Source organism: Acomys minous, assembly GCF_964271855.1.
Source record: "Acomys minous genome assembly, chromosome: 4".
Taxonomy (NCBI): domain Eukaryota; kingdom Metazoa; phylum Chordata; class Mammalia; order Rodentia; family Muridae; genus Acomys; species Acomys minous.
Window position 1 is genome coordinate 115933541 of NC_140486.1, and position 23857 is coordinate 115957397.

The 23857-nt window shown below is 50.2% G+C and overlaps 1 protein-coding gene across 6 annotated transcripts in view; it reads right to left on the minus strand.

Annotated features, from left to right (window-relative positions):
- The window catches only part of HDAC4 (histone deacetylase 4), a 244611-nt gene that overhangs the window by 15235 nt on the left and 205519 nt on the right, over positions 1-23857 (minus strand). For all 6 annotated transcript variants that reach the window (XM_084779888.1, XM_084779885.1, XM_084779884.1 and 3 more), the window contains 8 exons: positions 21413-21459; positions 17573-17680; positions 15132-15187; positions 14112-14199; positions 11932-12051; positions 11140-11237; positions 6263-6381; positions 4725-4858 (listed from right to left, as the gene is read on the minus strand). In XM_084779888.1, the coding sequence (XP_084636014.1) occupies positions 4725-4858; positions 6263-6381; positions 11140-11237; positions 11932-12051; positions 14112-14199; positions 15132-15187; positions 17573-17680; positions 21413-21459 (770 nt within the window). The remainder of the gene's footprint in view (positions 1-4724; positions 4859-6262; positions 6382-11139; positions 11238-11931; positions 12052-14111; positions 14200-15131; positions 15188-17572; positions 17681-21412; positions 21460-23857) is intronic.

Genomic DNA, 23857 nt, shown 5'->3' on the forward strand with positions numbered 1-23857 from the left:
CATTTTATGTTCGCCTCTTGAACATCCTCCAGCCCTGGGATTGGGCTGGAAATGCTATAGGAAGGAACATATGTTAGCCTTCAGAACATCTCTAAAAGGAGAGATGTCTTTACCACCCCACCCTGCCGTCTGTGGAGAGCCCTGGGAGTCCTCATGCCTGGCCGTGCATTATCTGAGTACGGACAGACATTCACCGAGGACTGCATATAGCCCGTCTAACACGTGGCATGCACACCTTGCAATGACTTTCACTGTGGCTGTGAGTAGAACTACCCTGAACTGGCTCCTAGAAGCCGTGCTGATCCTTAGAGACACCCACAGCACAGTGCAGATGACCTGACCTGTACATTTGGCCGACCTGTACTCAACGTCTCCTCTGGCAGTGGAGCTCCCTGCAGGTCACCACTACCTGCAGCTGGCAGCCCAGCATGTACCTACCAAATTGCCTAACACACTGTATATCAACCCTCACCAAAGGCTGTGCAGCAGGGTGGGCCTCTGTCCAACTTTTGTGCTTCCGTGAGATTTTTATAGAACCGTTGACAAAACTAGTGCTTTCTGTTTTCTGATGGCTTAGAAAAACCTTTTTGGTCAGAAGAGCTAAAGTATGAGGTATAACAGGCTTGGGGTGAAAGTCAAGTTCTCTATTGTAACTTAAAGTACCTAGCAAGGGCTGCTGACACATACCAGTCACATTTTAACTACGGCGAAGGGCAAGAAATGGCCTGGAGACTCCAAAGACGCAGGGGAGACTCTAACGCCAGACAGAGGGACATCTGGGATTAAAAATCAACACTGTGACAAGGGATGGTTGTTGGGATGGGAGAGTCAGCTGTACTCCATCCCACCTGCCCAGAGCCCCAACAACTGCCGTGAACTCCACAGGGTCACCTCAGAGCAGTTCCACTGGGTGACACGCTCTGGGTACTGTGGGTCTGGATCCTATTTTTGAGAGCAGCCTGCCTGCAATCCGTATGGCTGCTCCAGGGACACACTGTGGGCCTCATCCTGAGCCCTGGCTGATCTCCTATGTCTGCCACTGGCTGCTCCAGGACACACTGTGGGCCTCATCCTGAGCCCTGGCTGATCTCCTATGTCTGCCACTGGCTGCCCCAGGACACACTGTGGGCCTCATCCTGAGCCCTGGCTGATCTCCTATGCCTGCCACTGGCTGCCCCAGGACACACTGTGGGCCTCATCCTGAGCCCTGGCTGATCTCCTATGTCTGCCACTGGCTGCCCCAGGACACACTGTGGGCCTCATCCTGAGCCCTGGCTGATCTCCTATGTCTGCCACTGGCTGCCCCAGGACACACTGTGGGCCTCATCCTGAGCCCTGGCTGATCTCCTATGTCTGCCACTGGCTCCCCCAGGACACACTGTGGGCCTCATCCTGAGCCCTGGCTGATCTCCTATGTCTGCCACTGGCATGCAGCCTGAGGGGATGGCATGACGGCTAGCTCTCATTGCTAGGTCCCTCATGTGGTAGACACAGAACTCAGTTACTCTACTCTTGACCAGGGACACCATGTGGCCTGTGCCTCACTCTCGTTTGACACTTGCATGGGTGACTCATGCATGTTACACTGAACCCAGCAGAAATGGCCCCAGGACAAAGCAGCTATTTTTCCTGGCATTGGAGACTTCTGCATACTTTACTATTCTGTAGTGCTTGGCTGGGGATGCTTACATTCAGTAAGCATCTGCAAAGATGTGCTTTGAGTCCCCACTATCTTCCCTTAAGACATGCAGCTTCATTTGTAGATTCCTGGGGTTGGGGGTTGAAGGTGCAGTATGTAGAGTCCAGGGTCGGCTTCAAAAGCACTGTGTCCTGGTGCATGCATGCGTGCGTGCCTGTGTCCTAGAGCCCCATTTTTCAATGCCTCCTCAAGAAGAAGCATTTGAGTGACAGGCTACCTTCATTCCCACTGGCCATTAGCAAAATATGGCTAGCTTAGTAGTGCCCAATTTCCTGATGATCTGATTCTGAGCTGGGACTGAGGCTTTATGCTCAACCTGCTAAGACACCTTAGCCTCCTGTTCCTCTCCTTTCTTGTTGGTTGAAGTACCCCAGCTCTTGGTACCTGCCTGATGTGTCCAGGGCTGTACTTGCAGGCGGTCTCTCTCCTGAACATCACATCAAGCTTCCTTCAACACGTGGTCAGGGGTCATAGCTTTGGCTGTCTCTTCCAGCCTTCTGTGTGAAAGCATCAGCTGCAGGCTGGGCCCACACCATGAAGCTCTGGGATTCAGTCAGATCCTTGATGCATGTGTCCCCTCCCTGTTTCCTTCTCTGTGGCATCCTGGCTTTTTGAATCCAGCTTCTCCACGTTGCTTACCTAGCTATCTCCTGTAGCTCCCCTGCCTTTGTGTGCTCTGTCCTTTCCCACTATCTAGCTTCCCTCTTTTCCTGGGATATCCACGTAACTCCATGCCAAGGTGAACGAGAGGCCTCCACAGAGCCACAGACACCTGGCTAGCGCCCGTGTCCCTGACCTCCAGTATGCTGTGGGGAACTGAGACTGGCGGCCACCTCGAGGCTTCCTGTAGCACCGAGCACAGTTGCCAGCTGCCACCATGCTAGTGCTGAGCCCACCCATGGGCATCTGGCTCCCCACTACCCTTAGACCAGAAGTCACATGTAGGAAAGAATCCTGTGTGCTGTCTCTCTTGTCTTTCCCATAAGGGACAATGTCTAAAGGTGAATATTGTGGTGACCTGTGTACATATGACACACATCCTGGAAACTTATGCCAATTAGTCTGGTAGCCCTTTCACATTTAAGATTACAGGGAAGCCAGTGGGAGTAAGCTTTGCTTGGTAGGTAGTGTTGGGGAACATAGAGCAAGCCCTCTGCTGTTCTCCTCACTTGTGGCTGACTGAACTCACAGACCTGCCCCCTCAAGTGTCTGCTCTGTATTGAGTTTGGATGTTTTTCCCTTGTGTCTGCTGCAGTGGAGGGCAGGGAGGCTTGGTACCCATGAGACCAGGGAGGGGGACTCAGGGTCCAGTCAGTGTACTCTGGGCTGATGGAAAGACTGGGCTCCTGTGTACACCCACTTCCTCTGGTAAAGAAACATCCCATTGGTGGCATGGGGGCAGAGGTTGTAGCCAGGTGTGACTAGTAGGGCTTCTCTTGTCATGGGGTCCATATCAAAAAACAATATATAAAAAGGAATATGCATTTTGGTTCACAATCTTACAAGCCACATACAGTGAAGCAGCCATTTTTACTCTCACCTCCAATCCTGTGCAGAGCAGATCCCACAGATCATGTACTTAACCACGAGTCTGAGGTATCCTGTGGACTTGTGATAGCTCCTCACCCCCTTAGGGCTTCAACTGCTTTCAAGACACATGTGTCAGCTAGCCCAACCCTGAGCCAGCAGGTGCTGGCAAACCAGGTCAGAGAGGATCTTCATTAAGAGCCATCCAGACCCTGGCCTACAGCTGGAGCTAGCCTGAGAACTCCTGATCTGCTCACTGGGCCAGCAGCTTCAGAAGCCACCAAGAGCAGATGCAGCAGGAGCCCTAGATGTCAGCAGCACACCCACTGGCCACTCTAACCCAGAGGTTGAGGTGCTTGTATGTGACACCTGAGGCTAGTCTGAGCTACCTGAGGGTAGAGGCCCAGCATCCTCTGGGACACATGCTCCAGCCCTGAGCTACCCACTCCTGGCTGGCTCCTTCCTAGCACCTAAACAACATCCATGGGGGAACAATGTGAGCAAAATCTATGAAACAAAAATCACATACATTGGGCAACAAATACACACACCAGCCAGATGAACCCAGTACGGCAGTTCTCAACCTGTGGGTCACAACCCCTCTGGGGGTCGAATGACCCTCTGACAGGGGTCATCTATGACTATCTGAAAATAGAGATTTATGTTATGATTCATCACAGTCGGAAAATTATAGTAGCAGTAAAAATTTTATATTTAGGGGTCACCACAACCTGAGGAACTATATTAAAGGATTCCTTTAATACAACACTAGGAAGGTTGAGAACCACTGGCCTGGACACATACAGATTTGGGAATTGTTCAAAGAAGGTAGGTGTCAACTGTACCACATGCATTGGGTTGTGTGGCAACTTCACCCTCACCCCAGCATGCAGCTCTAGTGGGTCTCTGCTGGGTGCAGCTACACATACAAGGAACTAGGAACATCAACAAGGGGTCTTCATCAGGCGTAGTGGAAGGGAACCCACATGGTGTTCACTCTACTTTAGCCTTGGAGATCACTATGCAGACCAGAATCCTGACTGTGTCCTGCAGCACCAGTAAGGCAGTGCAGGGTCCTAACTCAAGCATCATTCCTGAATACAAAGGGCAAATGGATGCTGAGCAAAGAGGTCCTGGCCCAGCCCTGAGCTAATATAATTCAGCTTGAGCATGCTGACACCACCCAAGTTCTCAGAGCAACTTGTCCGTACTGGAGACCCAAAGAGTAACATGAGCCTGGCCACCACATTATCCTTGCTGCGACTGACACAGGAAGGGAGAACATGCTGCAGTGAGCACCTCTGAGTCTTGGGCCTGCTCAGTGCCCCTTCTGCTCATATTGTAGCTAAAGTCATACCAACTACATGAACACCTGCATCCCAATGCCAGGTGACTTGCCCTCCCGGGTCAGAGACTGGTGCCTTCCACCATCTGAGCTACTGCAGCAGTCGTGTGCCTGTGGTGTGGCACATTCTGCAGGGTTTTGGTGACTCCATACCTCATTTCCCAGCAGAGCAGAAACACATGCTTCGGAAGCATCACAGATGGCTGTCAGGTCATGACCTCCCTCAAGAGCCAGCACAATCCGGCCACCAGCTAAGCCCATCAGCTGCTTTGTCAAATACCCAAAACCTGCAAAGGCAGAGGGACACATGAGCGGAGCACTTCAGAAACTTCATGCAGTACCTTCTCTAAGTGCCAGGGATTGCAATGTGATCTCAAGTGATTGAAACCAGCTTAACATGTTCCTAGTTTGGCTTTTGGGTTCCACTGAGTGTGAATTGTGGTTTCATTGCTATATCTTCCCCATCCAAAGGCTTGGCACTACCTGTCTTCCTGGGCATCTGATATGCTCTGTGCATACATACACAGGTGGACAGGGGCACGCCCATGTCAATGCTGAATGTGGCCACAGAGCTTTCCCAGATCCATGTGTCTGGGTATCTGCTTCCATCTAGGGTCACAGAATCCTCTCTGTGTTCACAGCCCCTGCCCAGCACATCACTTGGTGGGCATGGGATACTATGCACAGCCAGACAGGCTGATGCAGGCTAGGCACTGGGAAAGCCAGGAAACCCGTGGCCTTCACCAGCCTACTTACCGGCCCAGATTCAGGTCCACACTAGGCTGCAGCCCCGACCTGCTACGAGAAGCTAATGGGCAGAAACTGATGGCAAACCAGGTGTCTCTGATGGAAGCAATGATGCAGTTTGCTTGTGGTAACAGACTATGATGCATGGTGGGTACTCTCTGGCCCCTGTCTGGGCTCCACAGCAAGAGTAGTGAGCTCAGAGAGGTACAGACAACTCAAAGGGTGTCTCCTGTCTTATTATTTCCCCTTGCTGAGTCCACATCCTCTCTGGTGAAGGTGGGAGACAAGCTATCCTCTGTGACCAGACACGCTGATAGGCAGAGAGAGAGCAACTCCAGAAGGCACTAGGGCCAGGTGTCAGGACCCTAGGCTCCTTATTGCCTCTGGTCACCATGGTGGGTGAGAAACAGCCAGGCCACTGTGTGGCCCAAGGTGTTACAGCCCAGAGGCTTTCCCCATCTTTTCCATGTGCTGCAGCAGAGCAGAAGCAGAGGCCATAGACGATGCCAGCAGGTTCTTCCATGGAGAAGTGCAGCAGCTATATGATATAAATCCTGTTGATTGGTCCCATCTCCAGCTACAGCCTAGAAAGACTAGAGGGCCTGCTCCTCTAGCAGAGAACAAAACTCACCACCAAGCACAAGTCAGCTAGGGAGGACTGAGGCCTCACCCTCTGATGCTTGGAGAAGAGCTCATGCCCACAGCACAGTGGACAAAAACCTGCCACATGTCTGTGTGTTGATGCCCCTTTGAGTTTCTGCCCTAAGGGTAGAGCTTTCAATTCTCAGCCTCCTCTGCTGCTCAGGGCTTGCAGGTAGCTGTTGGCACACTCTCATACTGAGTAAGAAATGCAGCCGATGTCCCTCCTACCACCTCACACTGAACACAAACAATCGTGGGATGAGCAGACATAGGAGGAGGGAAGGTAAACTCTGGTGACTTACATTTGGCAGAGAGATTGTACCCTCCAAGAGGTGTGGGGTGGCCCTCCACAGCATCAAAGCCTGATGACACCAGAACCATATCTGGGGCAAACTCATTTGCGATTGGCATGACCACCGTTCTGCAAAGGACAAGAGAACACATCACTGGATCAGCAAAGGACATGGCAATTGGAAGACTGTAGCTGTCAAACATATTGTTCTTTGAGGCCTGTGGCACCTGCTGTCCAATCCCCTTATGGTTAGTGGGCTAAGATCTGGTGGCTCCTGCTGAATTGGAAAGAAATCAATGCAAACACCCCTTCTGGCCTCTTCCCAAACCTTGGCATGGCTTACCAACTTAGCTCCCTTCCCCACAACAAGAAAAACAGGCGTTTCAGGGCTTTTATCTACGAAAGGCACACTGAGATGGTTACTACTGATGTCAACCCTACCACATCTAGAATCACTTAGGGACAATCCACTGAGCAGGCCCATGATCAATTAGCTACTGGGCTAAGGTATGAGCCATGTTAAACGAGGCTAACATGTCCCATAAGTTGGGTTCCTGGACTGTCAAAGTAAGCTGACACTTACACGCCCCATTCCCTGCTTCCTGACTGTAAATGCAATATGAGCCACACACCCCTCGCCCCTCTACCACCTTCTCAAGCTCCTGGCTGCTGACTTTCTGGCCATGACACCCTTGTACTGTGAGCCAAAATAAACCTTCCCTCCCTTAGGCAGTTTTTGTCCCAACAATGTAGACAGTAACTATGAACTGTACCGCTGACAAGATACAAGGCTCTGGCTATCTTTCTGCAGCTCCGCAGAGGTACAGTCTACATGCACTTCCAACCCACAGTGCTCTGTGTACACAGTCAATGGCCGTCTGTGCATGGATGAGAGTGAACCAAAAAGACTCCTAGAATGGCAAAAGGGTAAACTGACGTCACAGCTGAGAGAGCTGTGTAAAACATGACCATCACTACTGCTTCAATGGCTGAGTCACTCTACCTCTCAATACAAAACCTATCAGCCACGGCCAAGCTGTGGAGCAGGGCCACAAGCAAGACCTAGAACTGACCCAGGAAGCCACAAGGCTTCAAGCAGCCTCAGAGGTTGCTTCATTAGATGAGGAATGGCCAACACCAATGTTCAGTGTCCTCTGGGGGCCAACAGGGACCCCGAGAAGGAGGTATTTGTGGTCTTTTAGCTCTCTAACTCAATCCAGGCTGGTGGCTGCCATATCCGGAGGTCACCACCCCAGGGGTCAATGTCATGTAGCACAGCTACCAAGGCCACTCCCCGTCTTGACACCCTGCTTTCATGCTCATCTCCACTTGCTCACCATGGCAACCCTACCTCCAAATCCCCTAGGCTGGCGGCCCCTAATATGAGAGCTTGCCTTTTCCTCCGCAGGCCCTTCAGATGTTCAGTGCCTCTTCCTTCTTACTACACCGTAGGGGGTGGGGAAGGGGGGAGGGGGAGGCTCTTCTGGCATCGACTGGGTGGTCTGACTTTCTCCCTGATCAAGTTTCAGTCTTTTGGGAACCATAGGAGTAGGGTCCTCACATCTTCACACCTAGAACACTCTGTCCTAATGCATCAAACCTGTCTTTCCTGGATGACTACATGACAACTCAGACACGTTCTCACACATGTCCCCAGCTAGAGCACTCTCTACTACATACCCAAACCAGCTTTGATCTCCAACCTGGTGCTGCTCAACCTTCGTGTTGGAGATTACGATGCACACATTCATTATCAGCCCCAGTACCTCTCAATGCCATGGCTTGTTGCTGTTTGACAAGGTAGTCCCGTTCTCCAGGCCTCTTTACCATTCACTGGACTTGTCCACTCTAACACCCTGCCTACTTCATCCTGGGACCAGGTCTTTTACCCATGCCACAGGAGACAGATCACTTATTATTTAGCAGGAAGAAAACCTCAGTAGCCCCCCAGGGTCGAGGCAAACAGGCAATTTCCTTGGGGACGCCCTTTCCCCCCCCACAATGTTGGCCTGGACCTCATCTCTGGGGGCTACTGAGGCCCCCTGGTGGTTGGAAGCCATCCTCCTCTGCAACAGCTCTAAGCTCTATTTCTGGCTCCAAGCAGGTCAAGAGAGGCTGCTGATTCACTGGACTTCCAATGCTCAACTTGACGCTTCTGTTTCTTGACTTCTAAGACCACCATCAACTCACTGCTGAAATTCTATCCCAGGAAGCAGTGGGGTGCCATGATGAACTGCAACTACTTTTAAAAGGTATGTGACAATCTGGCCAAATCTCTACACAGCCAGCACTCATCTCTCACACATGCAGTCATGCAGAAGGCAGTGGTGACTAAGTGCCACGAGAGTGTGCACTCACAGGGCCCATGTGAATCTTAACACCACCACTCAAATAGCTGCTTGGAAAAGGCAGCAACAGCAGCGGGTTGTACAGGGGAATGAGGGCTCGAGGTCCACTGGAAGGCACTTGGGCTTTGTAGCTTGAGGCCAGCGTCTCCTCAGTGAGAAAATAAGGATGCCACTCAGAACACCAGTACCACTGACATCTTTGTTAAGCTTCCTGATGACACATGACTCCATGTCACTGTTGAGGCCTGACACTGAGGACAGTGTATCAGTCTCTGCCTCCCACCCCATGGTGCTCTGCCTGAGTTCCATCAACTTCAAAGCTGTGTCTGGCTTGAGGCCTGGTTTAAATTATAGTTCTTTTTCTCCTACAAGTCTCTGAGCCTGAGGAGAAAGTGTCGGTCACTTCTGGATCTCATTAGGGGCAATTTTCTTATCTTTTCTTCATCGGAGGCTTGATCCCCTGAAAATGTGACCTGGCAGGAGAGGGCTCTGAGAACAAGGTGCTGCCTTTGAGGCATGCCTTGTCTCAAGGGACTCCAAAGGGGGAGACTGGAGAATAAAGGAGGAATGAGCCTCTGACCTTCTTTCCCCACCTGATGCCCAGGGAACTATAAATTGTGAACTTCAAAGTGCTACTTTACATTAAAAAAAAAAAAAAAAAAAAAAAAAAAGGGACACCCTGAAACAATTTCCCTTTTCAAAGCAGCGACTGAAGCTTTAGAAGGCGCTCTGTAAGGGATTCTCATTCAGACACTTCGCTAGACATTAGAACAGATGGCAGGGGGACTACGACAGGCTCACCTCAGAGGCTGGCCAGGCAGGTCAGACACTGCAGATACTTGGGCAGAGACACCAGGGGTCAGACTGGGGACCCAGGACCACGGAACTGCAGGCATACTCAAGAAATGCCCCATGAGAGCAATTCAGGAGGCAAGGAGCAAGGCCTTGGGGGTGAGGACCAGCGGCCCAGTCACCTGGTTGCAAGGACTGGTGTGAGTGGAGGGCACCCATTTACTGTCATCAAGAGTACCATCTTCTTTCTGTGCCAGAACCACCATGCGGCCTTCACAAGCCCTCACCTGCAAACAGCATCAACTCAGAAATAAAGGCCACTACATGGGTAATGATTTCCTCTCATGCCACTCCAGTGCTATGCAGAGGACCTGGCTCTGGTGCTAGTGGGGGAGAGAGTGATTGACACCCCCTGGCTCTCCAGACCAAGGAAAGGGTCAGAGGAGAGTGGCAGGCTGCAGTCAGCACGAAGCTTCTAAGGTCTGAGTGATCTCCACCTGCACCTGACAAGCAGCTGATCAGTAGACTTTTGTAATTTCATCAAACGAGACTTGTTATTTCTAGGAAATATTGAGGGGCTGGTTGACTCACATCCATTGGGCTCCGACTACCTTTCCAATGGGAAGGAGGACTGGGAATCAGCTTTAAAGGAGCAAGGAGATGCTGGGATTTACTGTTAGACTGGTTCCACAGCTACAGAGCACATGGAAGGGCTACAAAAATTTTACAGACACATCTCATCAACTAGGGACATACATACTTGCATACACGCACATACGGGTGCTCATACCTCCAGAGATCTATGTCTCACAGGCATATATACACACGGCAACAGGCACACAAAGGCAGGTACACGCATGTATACACAGGAAACAGACTCATAAACACACACATACACACGCACACACACACTCCATATACAGAAAGCCATGTATCTAGTTCCCTAAAGGGATACAAGACACACGTATACATGTCTACACACATGTACTTCACACATACAGAGGTCAAGACATGACCCCAGAATTACAGAAGAGGCACAGAAACCCCTGGAGGTCCAATGATGTTCTTATCCACAATACAAAAACAAAACAAAACAGAACAAAAACCAAAACCAAACAAACAAAAAACATGCCTTATGAGATGTAAGGCCCCTGGGGCCCTCCAGAGCCTGGAAGCACTCCTGGGATGTGGCCAGCTGGCCTGGAGCCTCCACACTGCACAGCAGCTGGAGAAAGCTGCCATGGTAAAAGAGGAAAGCAGAGGGCCCAGCCATCCACAGTTGGCTGCAGGAACGGCTTCAGTCTGGCTTGATGCAAATGATAAGAACTATGGATGGCAGAAGTCAATGTTTTTTAAAAGCCTGCAGCCGATCTAAGGGGCCATAGCAGCACAAATGATGTGGTAGAGGTGACTCTTGCCTGATTTTCATAAAAATAAAGGGGACATTTCTCCTTTATTAATGTCCACCTTATATCACCCCACAAAGGGTTTGTGGGAGAATGAGCAGGAAATGAGAGCTCTGAGATTTACACTGTCGAGTTTGCAGTGATTCCTGGACGACTTTCCAGTATAGCAGAAGCCTTTCCTCTAGTCTATCATCTCCCCACTGGGACGCAAACAGGCTCACACAAGAAAGGAACTGGTGACAGAGGTAAGAGTACAAAGATCAACCCCAGAGCCCCGAGCCTGCTTGGCTGCCCTGGACTCAGAAGGACCAGTCTCTATGGCTGGTCAGCAGGGTACTCACCTGAAGGCCGCCAGGTACTCTGCATCTCCCATGGGGGGTTCGAGGCCACCCGTGAAAGCCATGTTGACATTGAAACCCACGCCTGGCCCTGTGCCCACCTGTGGCCACAAGGAGAGAAAATGCTGTCAATGACCCTCCAAAAAGACTACCTGGCACAACTGACACCTGAACTAGGATGTGCTGGGCTGGCATGCCCATACGGATAGGCATGGGTCCTGTGGATCCATGGGTGTGCTCCCCAGTGCCAGGCACTGATGTCACTGGAACAGTTTCCATAGGACTGCAGGTGCTCACAGGCTGTAAACCAGGAGGAATTACTGATAGACATTCCCAAGGACCTGTGTGTTATGTGTGCACACAAGAGTCTGTACCGTGGGACCATCTTCAGAAGGTAGGCTTGTGTGTGTTCCTGGGGTCTACCAGGTAGTACCAGATACCAAGAGGACAGAGTGGGACACAGGTATGCTATCCAAGGATGCCCCTAAAGACACTGTCCCGGAGGCAGCACAGTGACCTTCCTTGTGCATGTGCTTCGCTTGCCCTGAATGGAGCCAGAAATGGTGTGTAGGCTCTCACAGTACACTAGACAAAATTCTGGCCCAAGTCATGTACAGCATAATCCAGGCTAGCATTTTCTGGAAGGGTGGTCTAAGCTAAAACAACTGTGAGATGCTGCTTCTGTGGAAGTCAGGTGTGGCCTGTACCTGTCCTAGTCTCTAGACAGCTTCAGTATCTGGCTCCAAGCTGGCCTGTCCCCCCAGCTATCCCCAAGGTTTCACACACTCCACCTACCTCATCTGGTGCTCCACTGCCTGGGAAGAAGTTCCCATCGTCATAGCGGTGCAGGGATATGTAGAGAACATTGGGGTCATTGTAGAAGGCCTGCTGGGTTCCGTTTCCATGGTGCACATCCTGAGTGACCAAGAGAACTAGCTCAGGGAGAACCAGGCCTTGAATACAGCCCTCACCATCCAGCTGTGCCCTGTGCCCTGAGGCAGCAGCTCCTACTAGGAGAACATCCTGGACTCTTCAGCCAGGCTTACAGCCAGGTGCTGGGGGTACATGCAGCATCCTAGAGATGCTGAGGCTGGTGTTGGAGTCCGCAGTGCCTCTGTAACATTGAGCACCAGAGCGTATTCCTGACTTCAGTGCATGGGATAGAGCTAGGCTTCTAGCTGAGCCGAGGCTGTGCCTTCTAACACAGCCATCTGACTAAGCTTATGTGCCTGCCTTATCTGCCATTTCCTCAGGATCACCACTAATTGTGTGTTGGTTACTTACAGCCACATCTCAAAGGTCAGCTGTTCTTAACCTGTGAGTTGCAACCCCTTGGGGTGTGTCTGTGTGTCACATATTCGATATCCAGAATATTAGATACTTACATTATGATTCATAACAATAGCCAAATTACAATTATGAAGTAGGAACAAAATAATTTTATGGTTGGGGTCACCACAACATGAGGAACTGTATTAAAGGATCACAGTATCAGGAAGGTTGAGAACCACCAACACAGGGTATATTGCAAATGAACCTAGGTGGCTGTGAGTAATAGGTCCAGGCGCCCACCCTGAAATAACTAGCTGTGTTCAGATGCCCATGAATCAAGAGGTAGCTTGTGGCCGCTGTTGTGGACCATGGGAATTAGCTCCCTGGATGGACAGGCTAGGTAGCCCTGTGCTGCATAGCTGTGTATGTGTGAAAAATTTTCTCCTCTATAGGGCCATTTGTGCTCAGTGTAAGATGTGGATGCCTAGCCACTCACAAAGACAAGCGCCTCTCATCCCATTCGTCAGGTCCTTACCATAGGAGGCAACACTGTGTACAGTAGGGAGTCACAGCAGTGTCTACGTGTGCTAACATCATGCAGTTTAATGCAAAGTGCAGCCCTGGGGAGCATTTCCTGGCCCTGGGAAGATGAGACTGTGTATATGTGGGTCACTCGCTGACTCAGTTGTTCCCAGAATGTGACTGTCATGTCTATGTTGTCACCAACTGCATGGCACTTCTGTCTTTGCCCACATCTCTGCTTGCTCCCTGAGGAAGGGCCAGGTTTCAGGAGGGGATGGGCTCACTGGTGTGTAGAAAACTGCACTGCCTTCCCTGCCTTGCTTGGGCCCTGTTCTGAATCCAAAAGATGACCTGCCTCCTGGTTCATATTTTGTTGCTTCTTTGTAAAACTGAGAAGGGCTTGAAATCCAAATGCTATCACTACCTGGCGTGGGCTCAGTAAATTATGTTATGAGACATCAGTACTAAAAGAGCTAGAGCCACTGGCTTCTTACAGCTTTCCATATAACACACAGTTCTTCAGAACAGGGCCACTCAGTATGCTTGTCCTGGAGACCACTTCCCACAGCCAGGACCAAGGTGCTCCAGGCCTGGCAGAAGTCCAGGCTGCCTCACTTCCTGCTGTTTGGAGCTTGTGACACTCAGGCATGTGACTAAGGAGGAGTGCTGATGTCTGGCTCCTCATGGAACCATGTGCTGCTTCTGATGTCTGGCTTAACTCTCAGAGAACAAACACCATTCCATAGTGGGGTTGTAAGAAGCTGCACCATTCAGGAAGATGGAGGCTCAGTCACGTGTGTGAAGTGAGGTTCAGCTAGCACAAGTGGACAGCCCAGGTCCATGTCCCCAGGTCAGAGCGTACGGTCAAGGCTGAACATGACTTTCAACCCTCTAGCCTCCTGAGAGACATTGCTGAAGACTAGCCACAGCGGCCTTCCTCACTGTGGGTACTATCATGGCAGGTCAGAGCCCATGACTGGCTGGATCAGCTAGCCCAAGTCTTGAAGTCAACTTCTAATGGGTGCAGGGTTTATTTCTCTGATCTCTGAGACTATTTCCAGAAAGTTTAGCTCTCCAATTCCAAGTGTCATTAGAGGTGAAGGCCCATGCTCAAGACTGTCCACAGGAAAAGGTGGGCATGCATGCACTTCCCAGGCCTGCCTGGCGAGGCAGCCACTTACCCAGTCCACAATGAGAATCTTGCTCACGTTCAGCCTCTGCTGGAGAAGTTTGGCTGCAACTGCCACGGAGTTAAAGTAGCAGAACCCCCTGCAGAGGAGACGCCTAGTTATTGTTTCTGCACGATGCATAGCAGATTGTCTATAGAGTCCTATGAGATTCCCAAGGGCTTAGGTGAAGGCCAGCTGGTTCTTCTGAGGACCTCACCTGATGCTGGCGACTGACCAACAGACACAAAGACAGACTATAGGCACATGATCCATGCTAAATACACAATACCATAGATTCACAGCCACATAAGCACATGAACCACACAAGACCCACCCATCAGACACACAAACTACCTTCTACAGATACACGCTCACACACCACAGAAAACACTCCTTCCAATATACATACAGGCACACATAAGTGTACAGCCCATAGGACACCCACTTACAGAGTCTACACAGAACATACAGCTATAAACAAACATACATGCAAATACTACAAATATATAGACATATATACATATACCAGATAAAAACACACATGCACAAACACACTGAAAACACACACAGACACTATTAATGGTTAATACTGGCAAACTTGAGTGGATCTAGAATCATCTAAGATACCTATTTGGGATTCTGTGATTGGGTCAGCCTCTGGGCAAGGCTCTGAAGAATTATCTTGCTTAAGTTAAACAAGGTGGTGTGAATGGTACTGTTTCTGTGGGCCAGAGACTGGAACCATCGCCCCCCACATCTCTGGCACAGCCTCCCTGGTGCCGTACTCATTTCTACCACTTGAACCATCTCTTTGTTAAAGCCAACAGGGAAGCCAAGCGGCTTCAGTGCCCACATTCTTCATCCAACTGCATGAGGGATAATTCCTCAAATCACGTGTCTTACCCTGACTGTAACACACCCTGGCTGACGTGGTCACTCAGCTCCTGCCTGGCCCCCAGATGATGCTCATCCAGCCCTGTAACCCATGTTTTTGTTAGTTTGTCTGTGTTTTTCATTAGCATGTCCACTTACATGGGTGTGCTCTCCTCGGCATGGTGTCCTGGGGGACGGACCACAGCAAAGCCATTCTGCAGATGATAGCAGACAGTGGGAAACAGTGAGGAAAAGTCCACAAAAGTCACTACAAACACCATTCATCAGATTCAGAATCCATAGGAGGATGTGGTTTCCTTTGCTACTCATCCCATGACATGGATGGGGAATGAGGTTAGCTGTACTTTATCTTAAAGGAACTCTGGCTCTGTTCTTTGTTTGTTTTGTTTTGTTTTTCCGGGACAGGGTTTTTCTGTGTAGCCTTGGCTGTCCTGGACTCACTTTGTAGGTCAGGCTGGCCTCAAACTCATAGAGATCTGTCTGCCTCTGCCTCCCAGAGTACTGGGATTACAGGTGTACACCACCATGCCTGGTTTCTGGCTCCATTTTTAAGGAGTCTGCTCAGAGAGCCTGAACTGAGGACAGATAGTAGACCCTCTTGCTCTGTTTCCAAGTGTCTATGGGTCAGGGCTGCAGCCATTGGAGGGGGTGTGGGCTAGGGTCCAGGATGGTCTTGTTGCCTGTTGCTCATTAGCAGCCTTGTGGCAGCCATGGAAACAGACAAAAGAAAGCTGGGCATGGTGGTGCATGATGTAGCCCCAGCAGGAAGATCAGAAGCTCGAGGCCAGTCTCAGCTACCCTGTGAGCTGGAGTTTCCCAGCCCCTAAAACAATTAAGAGTGTTCATGTAGGCTGCTGCTGGGTCCAGGTCAAGGCCTCACCTAACTGCGGCTTAGCTGTGGAGGGAACAGACAGCACACAGAGCACTCAAGTCTACTCACACCCAGAAGGAGCACTACAGAGCTGGCACTAGATGGCATGGTGTGGCTGCACAGCCTACTCCCCATCACTCACACTTTATAGAACCGTCTGCACACTACTGGGGATGCTGCTGTAAAAACACCCAAGCAAGCCTCTGACTCTCACCAGCATGCACGAAGTGATCAAGCTGTAACTGAGCACAAAAAAGGTCAGCTGACTACTAACGAGAGTGCTGGGTTAGTGAGCTGGCTCCTTAGGTCAGGGCAAGGCAGTGGTAAGGCTGAGAGGTGGATCCATGGGACAGGTGGCTCTGACACTCAGCACTGCAAACTCACTTCTCATTCTTGGGCCTGCTCTGCACTGAGTCCTCAGGGGTCTAACCAGCCTCAGACTTGCCTGCCTTCTGCACTGAGCAGCAGCTGAGTATAGCATGAAGACACACCAGCCCCCACAATGAGCACAAGGGAACTCCCAAGGGGACAAATTCCCCACGAACTTGCTCATAAAAACCTCCACCCTCAGGCCCACATCTCTAAGCACACCATGGTGAGTAAGGAAGATGGCATGGTGGTTCTGAGGGAGGCCATTGTGGGCTAGCCCTGGGAAGCCTCTCTACATATTTCACTGTGAGCTGAGTCAGACCTTCTTCTCTCACGGATACCCATTTTCCTTGTAATGATGACCTTCCAACTTGGGGAGGTCTAAGACACTTCTCTAGTAGACAAGGCTTTTCACTCTTGGGAGCAAGGTGGGCAGAAGCTGCCAGTGACAGAGCTTGGACTTCACAGCTGCCTGACCCTGTGCCCTGTGGTCATGACAGGAACCCTAGCTTAGGAAGACACTTCTTTTCTTTTCTTTTTCTTTTTTCTTTTTTTTTTTTTTTTTGGTTTGTTTGCTTTTTCGAGACAGAGATAAGGTTTCCTCTGGGTAGCCTTGGCTGTCCTGGACTCATTCTGTAGACCAGGCTGGCCTCAAACTCATAGAGATCCGCCTGCCTCTGCCTCCCTGAGTACTGGGATTCCAGTGTGTACCACCGTGCCTGGCTAGGAAGGCATTTCTAATGATGTGAGTTTAAAAAAAAAGAAAAAAAATCCATGATTTCTTCTAGGGTTCAGTATGCTGGGGTGGACCCTAATTCTGCAGCAGTTGTCTGGTTCAGTGAACATCTTGTGGGTGAGACAAATACACAACAGCAGGAGGCTGCAAGGTCCACATGGCACTGGTCTTCAAGATCTGCCACATGCCAACACTGGCACAGGCCAGGGAAGTTATCCAGTTTCCCAGAGACCACGAGGCACTCCCCTTTCACCCTGTCTTACACAAGGTCGGTGTCTCTGCGCCAGTTTCACACTGTGTAAGGCAGGTGTGACTCCAGCTGCCATGCACTATGCCAGATGCTGCTGTTATGTCAGATCTGGAAATGTCTCATTTTAATCTCAATACAGCTGACACTGAAGAGATGGCTCCATGAACAAAAGCTTGCTAGGCTCCTCAGCCTATCGTAAAAGGCCCCACAGATCCATCTCAGAATGTGAACTATACACTTTTTCCAGCATGGAGAGAAGCCTCCCTGCACCAATCCTTTCCAGCCCCTCACCAGAGGGATAAGGGAAGTAGGCTGACACTCCTTGTGTCGCCCACTCTATTGTGCTGACTGACCTTCAGCTCTCCCGTGGCCACCTTGAAGACCAGCTCCACTACACAGCCTACAGCCAGGCGGGCTGCCCCGGACGAGTGCACCTCATTCCATATGGTGTCGCTATCCACCTGTGGAAACAACACTCCTCGGTGAGTTATATCCTGTGTCTTTGTCACCACCATTACATACACACTTCTTTTGGAGATGTGCCAAATCAGGAGACAGAAATAAAAGCAAGTCACCAGAAATGCCATGTGCATCCCCTCTGTGATACTCTTCTCCTTTCATTTGCTTCAACAGACCTTACTTTTCCCACCAGAACTAACACTTATGTTAATGAGCAGAAAGTGAAATGGAACAGAAACTATGAGTGGCTCTATTTTGTGTTGGCTAAGAGTAATTAAACGGAACCAGGGCATGAGACATAAAAAAGAACTACCAGGAGCTGGACGCCTGCAATCAGAGCACTCAGGAGGCAGAGGCAGGTGGGTCTCTGTGAGTTCAAGGCCAGCCTGGTCTACAAAGTGAGTCCAGAACAGCCAAGGCTACACAGAGAAACCCTGTCTCAAAAAAACCAAACCCAAACCCCAAACCCCCAAACCAAAAAACTACCAGGTCTGTCCAGGTGGCAGAAAGGTGGCCTGTTAACTTCCACTTTTAAATAGCAAACAGGGCCAACCAGTTGTCTACTTACTGGCTCTGGCAAAGGAGAACACATTACAATTAAAAAAAAAAATTACAGTGTGTGTGTGTGTGTGTGTGTGTGTGTGTGTGTGTGTGTGTGTACGTACATGGGTATGTAGGTATGCATACATAAAATGCATTCTTATAGCGGTCAGAGGACAACTTGCAGGAGTCAGTTCCCTCCTTTTACTAGGTGAGTCTGGAGGACTGAACTTGGGTTGTCATGTTGGGATAAGTGTCTTTACCTGCAGAGCCATCTTGCTGGCCCAGGAAAATGAATTTTTAAGGTCTGGCTACTGGGAAACAAGACAAGACATTCTTCTACTGGGTCTACAGGGAAGGGCAAGACAGAAGTCTAGGCAGGGACCAGAGGGCTGCGATGGCAGGGCACAGGAACAACTGTCTGCACATGTGCCCTTGTGGCTACTTAGGGCTTGGGCCAGATACACTGAGATTTAGGCCCTTGCCAGGGAGTTGTAGCCTGGGGGAGACAATAGAGAGCTGCTTGGCTAAGAGCTGCTTAACTTCTTAAATCTGAGGATCGCCAGATCCTTACATACAGCACCTCTGAGCACTCCAAGAATCTCGGAATTTAGAGCCACAACTACCTCTCCATCTCTAGTCTAGGCCTTCAACGCCATCTGCTAAATGACATATACTGATCAGTGAGGAGGAGAACTCTTTCCAGCTTTTCCACAAGTTTCACTCTCAGAGACAGATGATTTAACATTCCTTTATATGGGTGAAGATACTGCTGAAGGGCCTATGTTCTTTAAATAGCTCCCAAATATCAAAGGAATGCCTGCTGGGAGGCATCAGTACTCAATGCTGAGACACTGGCCTGTGTTCCTATGCAAACCAACTTTGGTGGGAAAATCAAATCATTATGATCAGCTCATTATAATATCAAAGGTGATAGTGCAGGAGATACTCCATAGCTGCCTTGTGACATCCAGGGGGTGGCAATGTCCTGGGCAGCCCAGGCCAGAGGCTATAAACTCAGTAATCATTTCCTTCCCAAGTATGAGGAGAGAGCCTAGCTTTCTTAACGAGCCTGGCTAAGACATGGGCTTAGAAAGGATCATGCATGACATTTGCCTGCTTTTCCAGGACTTTCTGTAGACTGTACTCTCTGGGCATCATAGGTAAATGTCTGTAGCCTGACCAATCCCCCTTCTGCACAGAGGAAAGAATGAACCCTTGGACAATCCCCACCCAAGGATCCCAGGCTGCTGAGACCTGACAAGACTTTTCTGCTGTTTTACTCTTCTTTCTGTCCACCAGCTGCTTCCCTTGGCGTGGTACTGAGAAGCTATCTCGTTTAGTCAGGATGGTGATGCAAATGTGGAATGGGAGCTATAGAAAAGTGCTTTCTTTGTAGGAAGTACAGACATAGGTGGAAGGGAAACACAAGCATCTGGGAATCGAAACTGACAATGGAGCATGGCACAGGCAAATCTGGGTGAGCCCTGGGAACCAGGGGGTCAGGCTGCAGGGGGGAGGAGGTCTATGACTGCAGAGTCAGCCCACACTCCCAGAGAAGGCTGGGGCAAGAGCAGAGAAAGTCAAGAACACAGGCCCTTACTAGCTTGGAATTCACACTAATGAGGTAAGCAAAACAGAAGTGTTTTTAATTTGGTTTGGAAAAAAAAGGTCAAAACTTTCAAACTTTTACTTAACAGAGCTAAGAAAGATTTGAGTTTTAAACTCTGAGAGAATTATTACACGAAGGAAATGGCAGTGAAAAGCTGCTTCCAGGAACAGAGGAGGCCTGCCCTTGGGCGCCCACTCCTTGTCCCCCACGGGCCTCAGTTCTCCCACAGCATCTGTATTGCTCTTTCTGACACCTCAGAGAGTGGGCGGAAGGAAAACTGAGTCCATGGCTAAAGCAGAGACCCAAGAGTCCACTCAGGCCAGAGCCTGTAGTCTGTCTCGCAGCCTGGGGCCTATGTAAGAAACCTGAAGATCCTAACACTCCCTCTTCAGGCTGGGCCCATGGACTCCTCTCCATCTGTGCGTTGTGTCTGCACTCATCCGGCATGCCTGCTGCACCTCAGATCTGGGGTTAGTTGTGCAAAAGTCTGCCTGGGTTCGACCCCCAGGTCTGATCCTGCGTTTAGTTTTCATGTACAAATTATAAATGCTGCCTTGCACAGGACCCTCTGGCTGCAGGGCAGTGTAAATCCAAATCTTTTCAAGTTGGGCCAAAAATTTGCCCCGAATTAAGAGATTGCAGCCTATTTACAATACAAAACAGAATAACTCCAGGAGGGCTTGGTGGTGGTACGGATAGATGCCATCGATTCTCTTTCTGACGAGGCAATTTTCAAAGCAGCGATTTCTGTAAAGACTCAGGAAGAAAACAATTTTGTTTCATTTCCATAACAGAATCCAGACCTCAGCTTCACCCCATGATCTGTGATCAAACACAGTGCAGGTTTGGCTAGGACAACTTTGGCCATGTGCTGGCCCAACACACAGTTGTGCAGTGGGACTCCAAGGGTCAGAAGATCAGACAGGAGGCTTAGTCCCACTCTTTCATGCCAGAGACAGGAGTACAGAACCTCTGCCTCCTGAGGCTGGTCTGGTCGCAGAGGCTGAGGCTGTACAGGTAGGGTGGATGCCTTGATGGCCAAGTCCTCTGCAAATCATGTGCCTCAGTCTGTTCTCCAAGTGATGAGCTACTCACAGCACCTCATTATAGAAATACAAGGCCACCACAAACCAGACAATGGCTTACAAATGTCACCTGATCCATGAGTACGCTGCACAGAAGACTCCGTCTGGAGTACAAGTTAGAAAGTGGCAGAGCAGCCCACTTTGCCCCAAGAGGCCTCAGCGGCCTGTGTGGACAGGAGCACAGCGCTGCTGGGGATGTAGGCCATGATGCACAGTCTACATATGAGGTGCACAAGAGCTGCGGCCTAGCAAGACTCCAGCTGCAATTTCAAAAAACCTTTCCCAAAGAAAGGTGCTTGAGTTTGGTTGGGGGGGGGGGGAAGCTCCCAGCTCTCAGTTCCTTTGAAGCCCCACACGGCCCCGCCTGCCCCATAGTACTGTTTATGGAAAACACCTGGCAGCCATTACCCACTCGAGAGAGCAAGGCAATGATTTCTGTGACCACTGGGCCTCTGAGAACAAACAGGACATTATTTACACATTAAAGAAATACTTACCCCAACACCACCACAAGGAAGCCTGACAAACACGGAGGTCAGTGAGCCTGTGGGAAGAAGACAGGGTCAGAAGATCTGGGCAGCACTGGCTCTGTGAGTGTCTAGTTGGTACAGCATGCTGTGGACCCCAGGACAAGATACGCTCTTATAGCCCCACTGGCTCAATCACAAGCCTCTACCACCAGGCAGCAAGTGCAAGGAGAATGGCTCTGCCAAAGTCTGAGAGGAAGCAGTTTTTCGTGGTTGGGTGCCGCAGGAGGTGGTAGTGGGCCTCCCAGGAGCTGGCATAGCTCTGCACAACCCAGACATCACACTGCCCACAGATCCTATGGTGGGGGAGCTTGTTTGTACCGGACAGTGCTCTTTTTATAGCACAGAACCTCTTCCATTGAGTGCTGGTAGATCTGGGGGTAACACAGGAACAAGGCCATACCTGCATACTTCCTGCCACTATCAGTCCCCAAATTCATACTGAGGCAACAGCACTGTTGTGGCCCGCTACTTCCTGATGTTTCCTGAAGGCTGATGCTTGGCTCCTACCTGGTCCAGCTTCTTACTACCCCTGTCCCCTGCCTCAAGTGGCTAAGCACCCACAGCCCAGGTCCAAGGCTTGGTCCTTATTTACATATAAAAATATGGGAGGCAGAACAGGGCCATTAAATGAATCTTTCCTTCAGTAACAGGTGGGGAGCAAGTAAAAATTCTCTAAACTCTGCACACACAGGTTCTTGCAGCAGAGGGGTATCTCCAGGGGATAGGGGAGCTGTACAGGGAAGCACCATGCCAAACTAGTGTCTTACATGATGTCCATCCTTTCCAAAAACGAACAGCTCAGGAGACAGGTAGGCTGGGAAAGTCTGGGCCTTTGGAATAAGGCTGGGAAGGAGGAGGGGCATGGACTACAAGCCCCACCCTACCTTCTCACTGCATACTATCCAACTGTAGTCCTTATGGGTCTGTATCACAGACTGAAGCCATAGTACAGGGATCAGCCAGGCATGGAGTGACTGCGGAACAGCCCTTTTGCTACCACTGCACACCCTGACAAAGGAACAGCAGTGCTATGACATGGAGAGTTCCGTTGCCCAGGAACCTGAGACTTCCTTCAGGAAATGCACACTGGTTATATGGCAGTATAACTATAAAAGTACATTCTCCTTTGAAATTATAGCCAACACTGTGTACATTACAGATGCCAATCACTGGAATATTCTCATGTTCATTATCCAGCCAGCAGAAGGGAAAAGGGAGGATCATCATATGCCAAGCACAGAGAGCGCATCATGCTGACAAGGAAGAGCTTTCCTGTCACCGCCAGCTGCACCCAAGGGTTCCTGCTCGAGACTGAGCATCTTTTACCCCAACAGAGGCCACAGCCTAGCTCTATCTGTCACAACCATTTCAATCAGGCTGCAAAACATGCCTGAAGTCTAGTCTTAAGAATGATGACTTTTGGCCTATTCACAGCAGAGAGCTGGCTGATAGTTTCGGGTGTGAATGGGGCAGGAAAAGCATGGGGCTTGCCCTCTATAACTTATTCTCTGGGAGCCAGCTTTTTAGAGGTCTGCCTTGCCTGCTTTATCGTCACCCCAACACAAGCTCTCTTCTTCAGCACTGCTGTTAGGTGCCTGCCTCCCTGCTTCTAGGGATGGTGACTGGCCCACCACACCTGCCATTCACTTCAGCCCCAGGCAGAATGGCCCATCAGTGAAGAACTACCAAGGGTCTTTGAACAAGGTGGAGAAATGTGTAGACTGGATTGAAAAGGAAAGAAAAAAAACCCACAGCAGTATTTACGGCTACTTTAACAAAACTTGGGATAACTGCTATTACTATGTCTCAGACACTCAGGTCAAGGACATTTGTGAAGGTCTGTGGAGAGGACACTGTAGAAACTTAACCACGGCCTTGAGGGGCTAGACGGCGAAGGACTAGGTACCTGCCACACTGCCAAAGGGCCAAGTTTAGCAGGAAGAAAAAGGACACCAAGTGAGCAACCCAGATGGGCACCGCTTGTACACAACGGCACAGGGTGTGGCAATGCAGACAATGCAGACACTGGTATGCCTGCTGGGGCACAGGGATGGGTATAGGGTGTGGGGAGAATGTTCTAATGAAGAGACCCATGTAGAAATGTGCTTCAGGAAAGCAGTACTGGCCACAAGGTGAGGTGGGCAGCGAGGGTCGTGCCTTGCACACAGGCACTTCTGGTCCACAGGATACACATCTCGTTCTAGTCCTCTGTTCTGATAACCTGGTTTGAAACTAGCTTCAGGAAATTATCTTGTTGAAAACTCTGGTGGGTCAGGGATGGGATAGCTGAGGAAACAGCATGCTCTAGGAGAGCGCTTGTCTAGCTGACCCCTGCCCAGCTCCTGTGAGGTGGAACCTGTTCGTCAACTCCAACTGGAGAAGTCCCGTCTTGAGCAAAGGTCCTGCCTCATT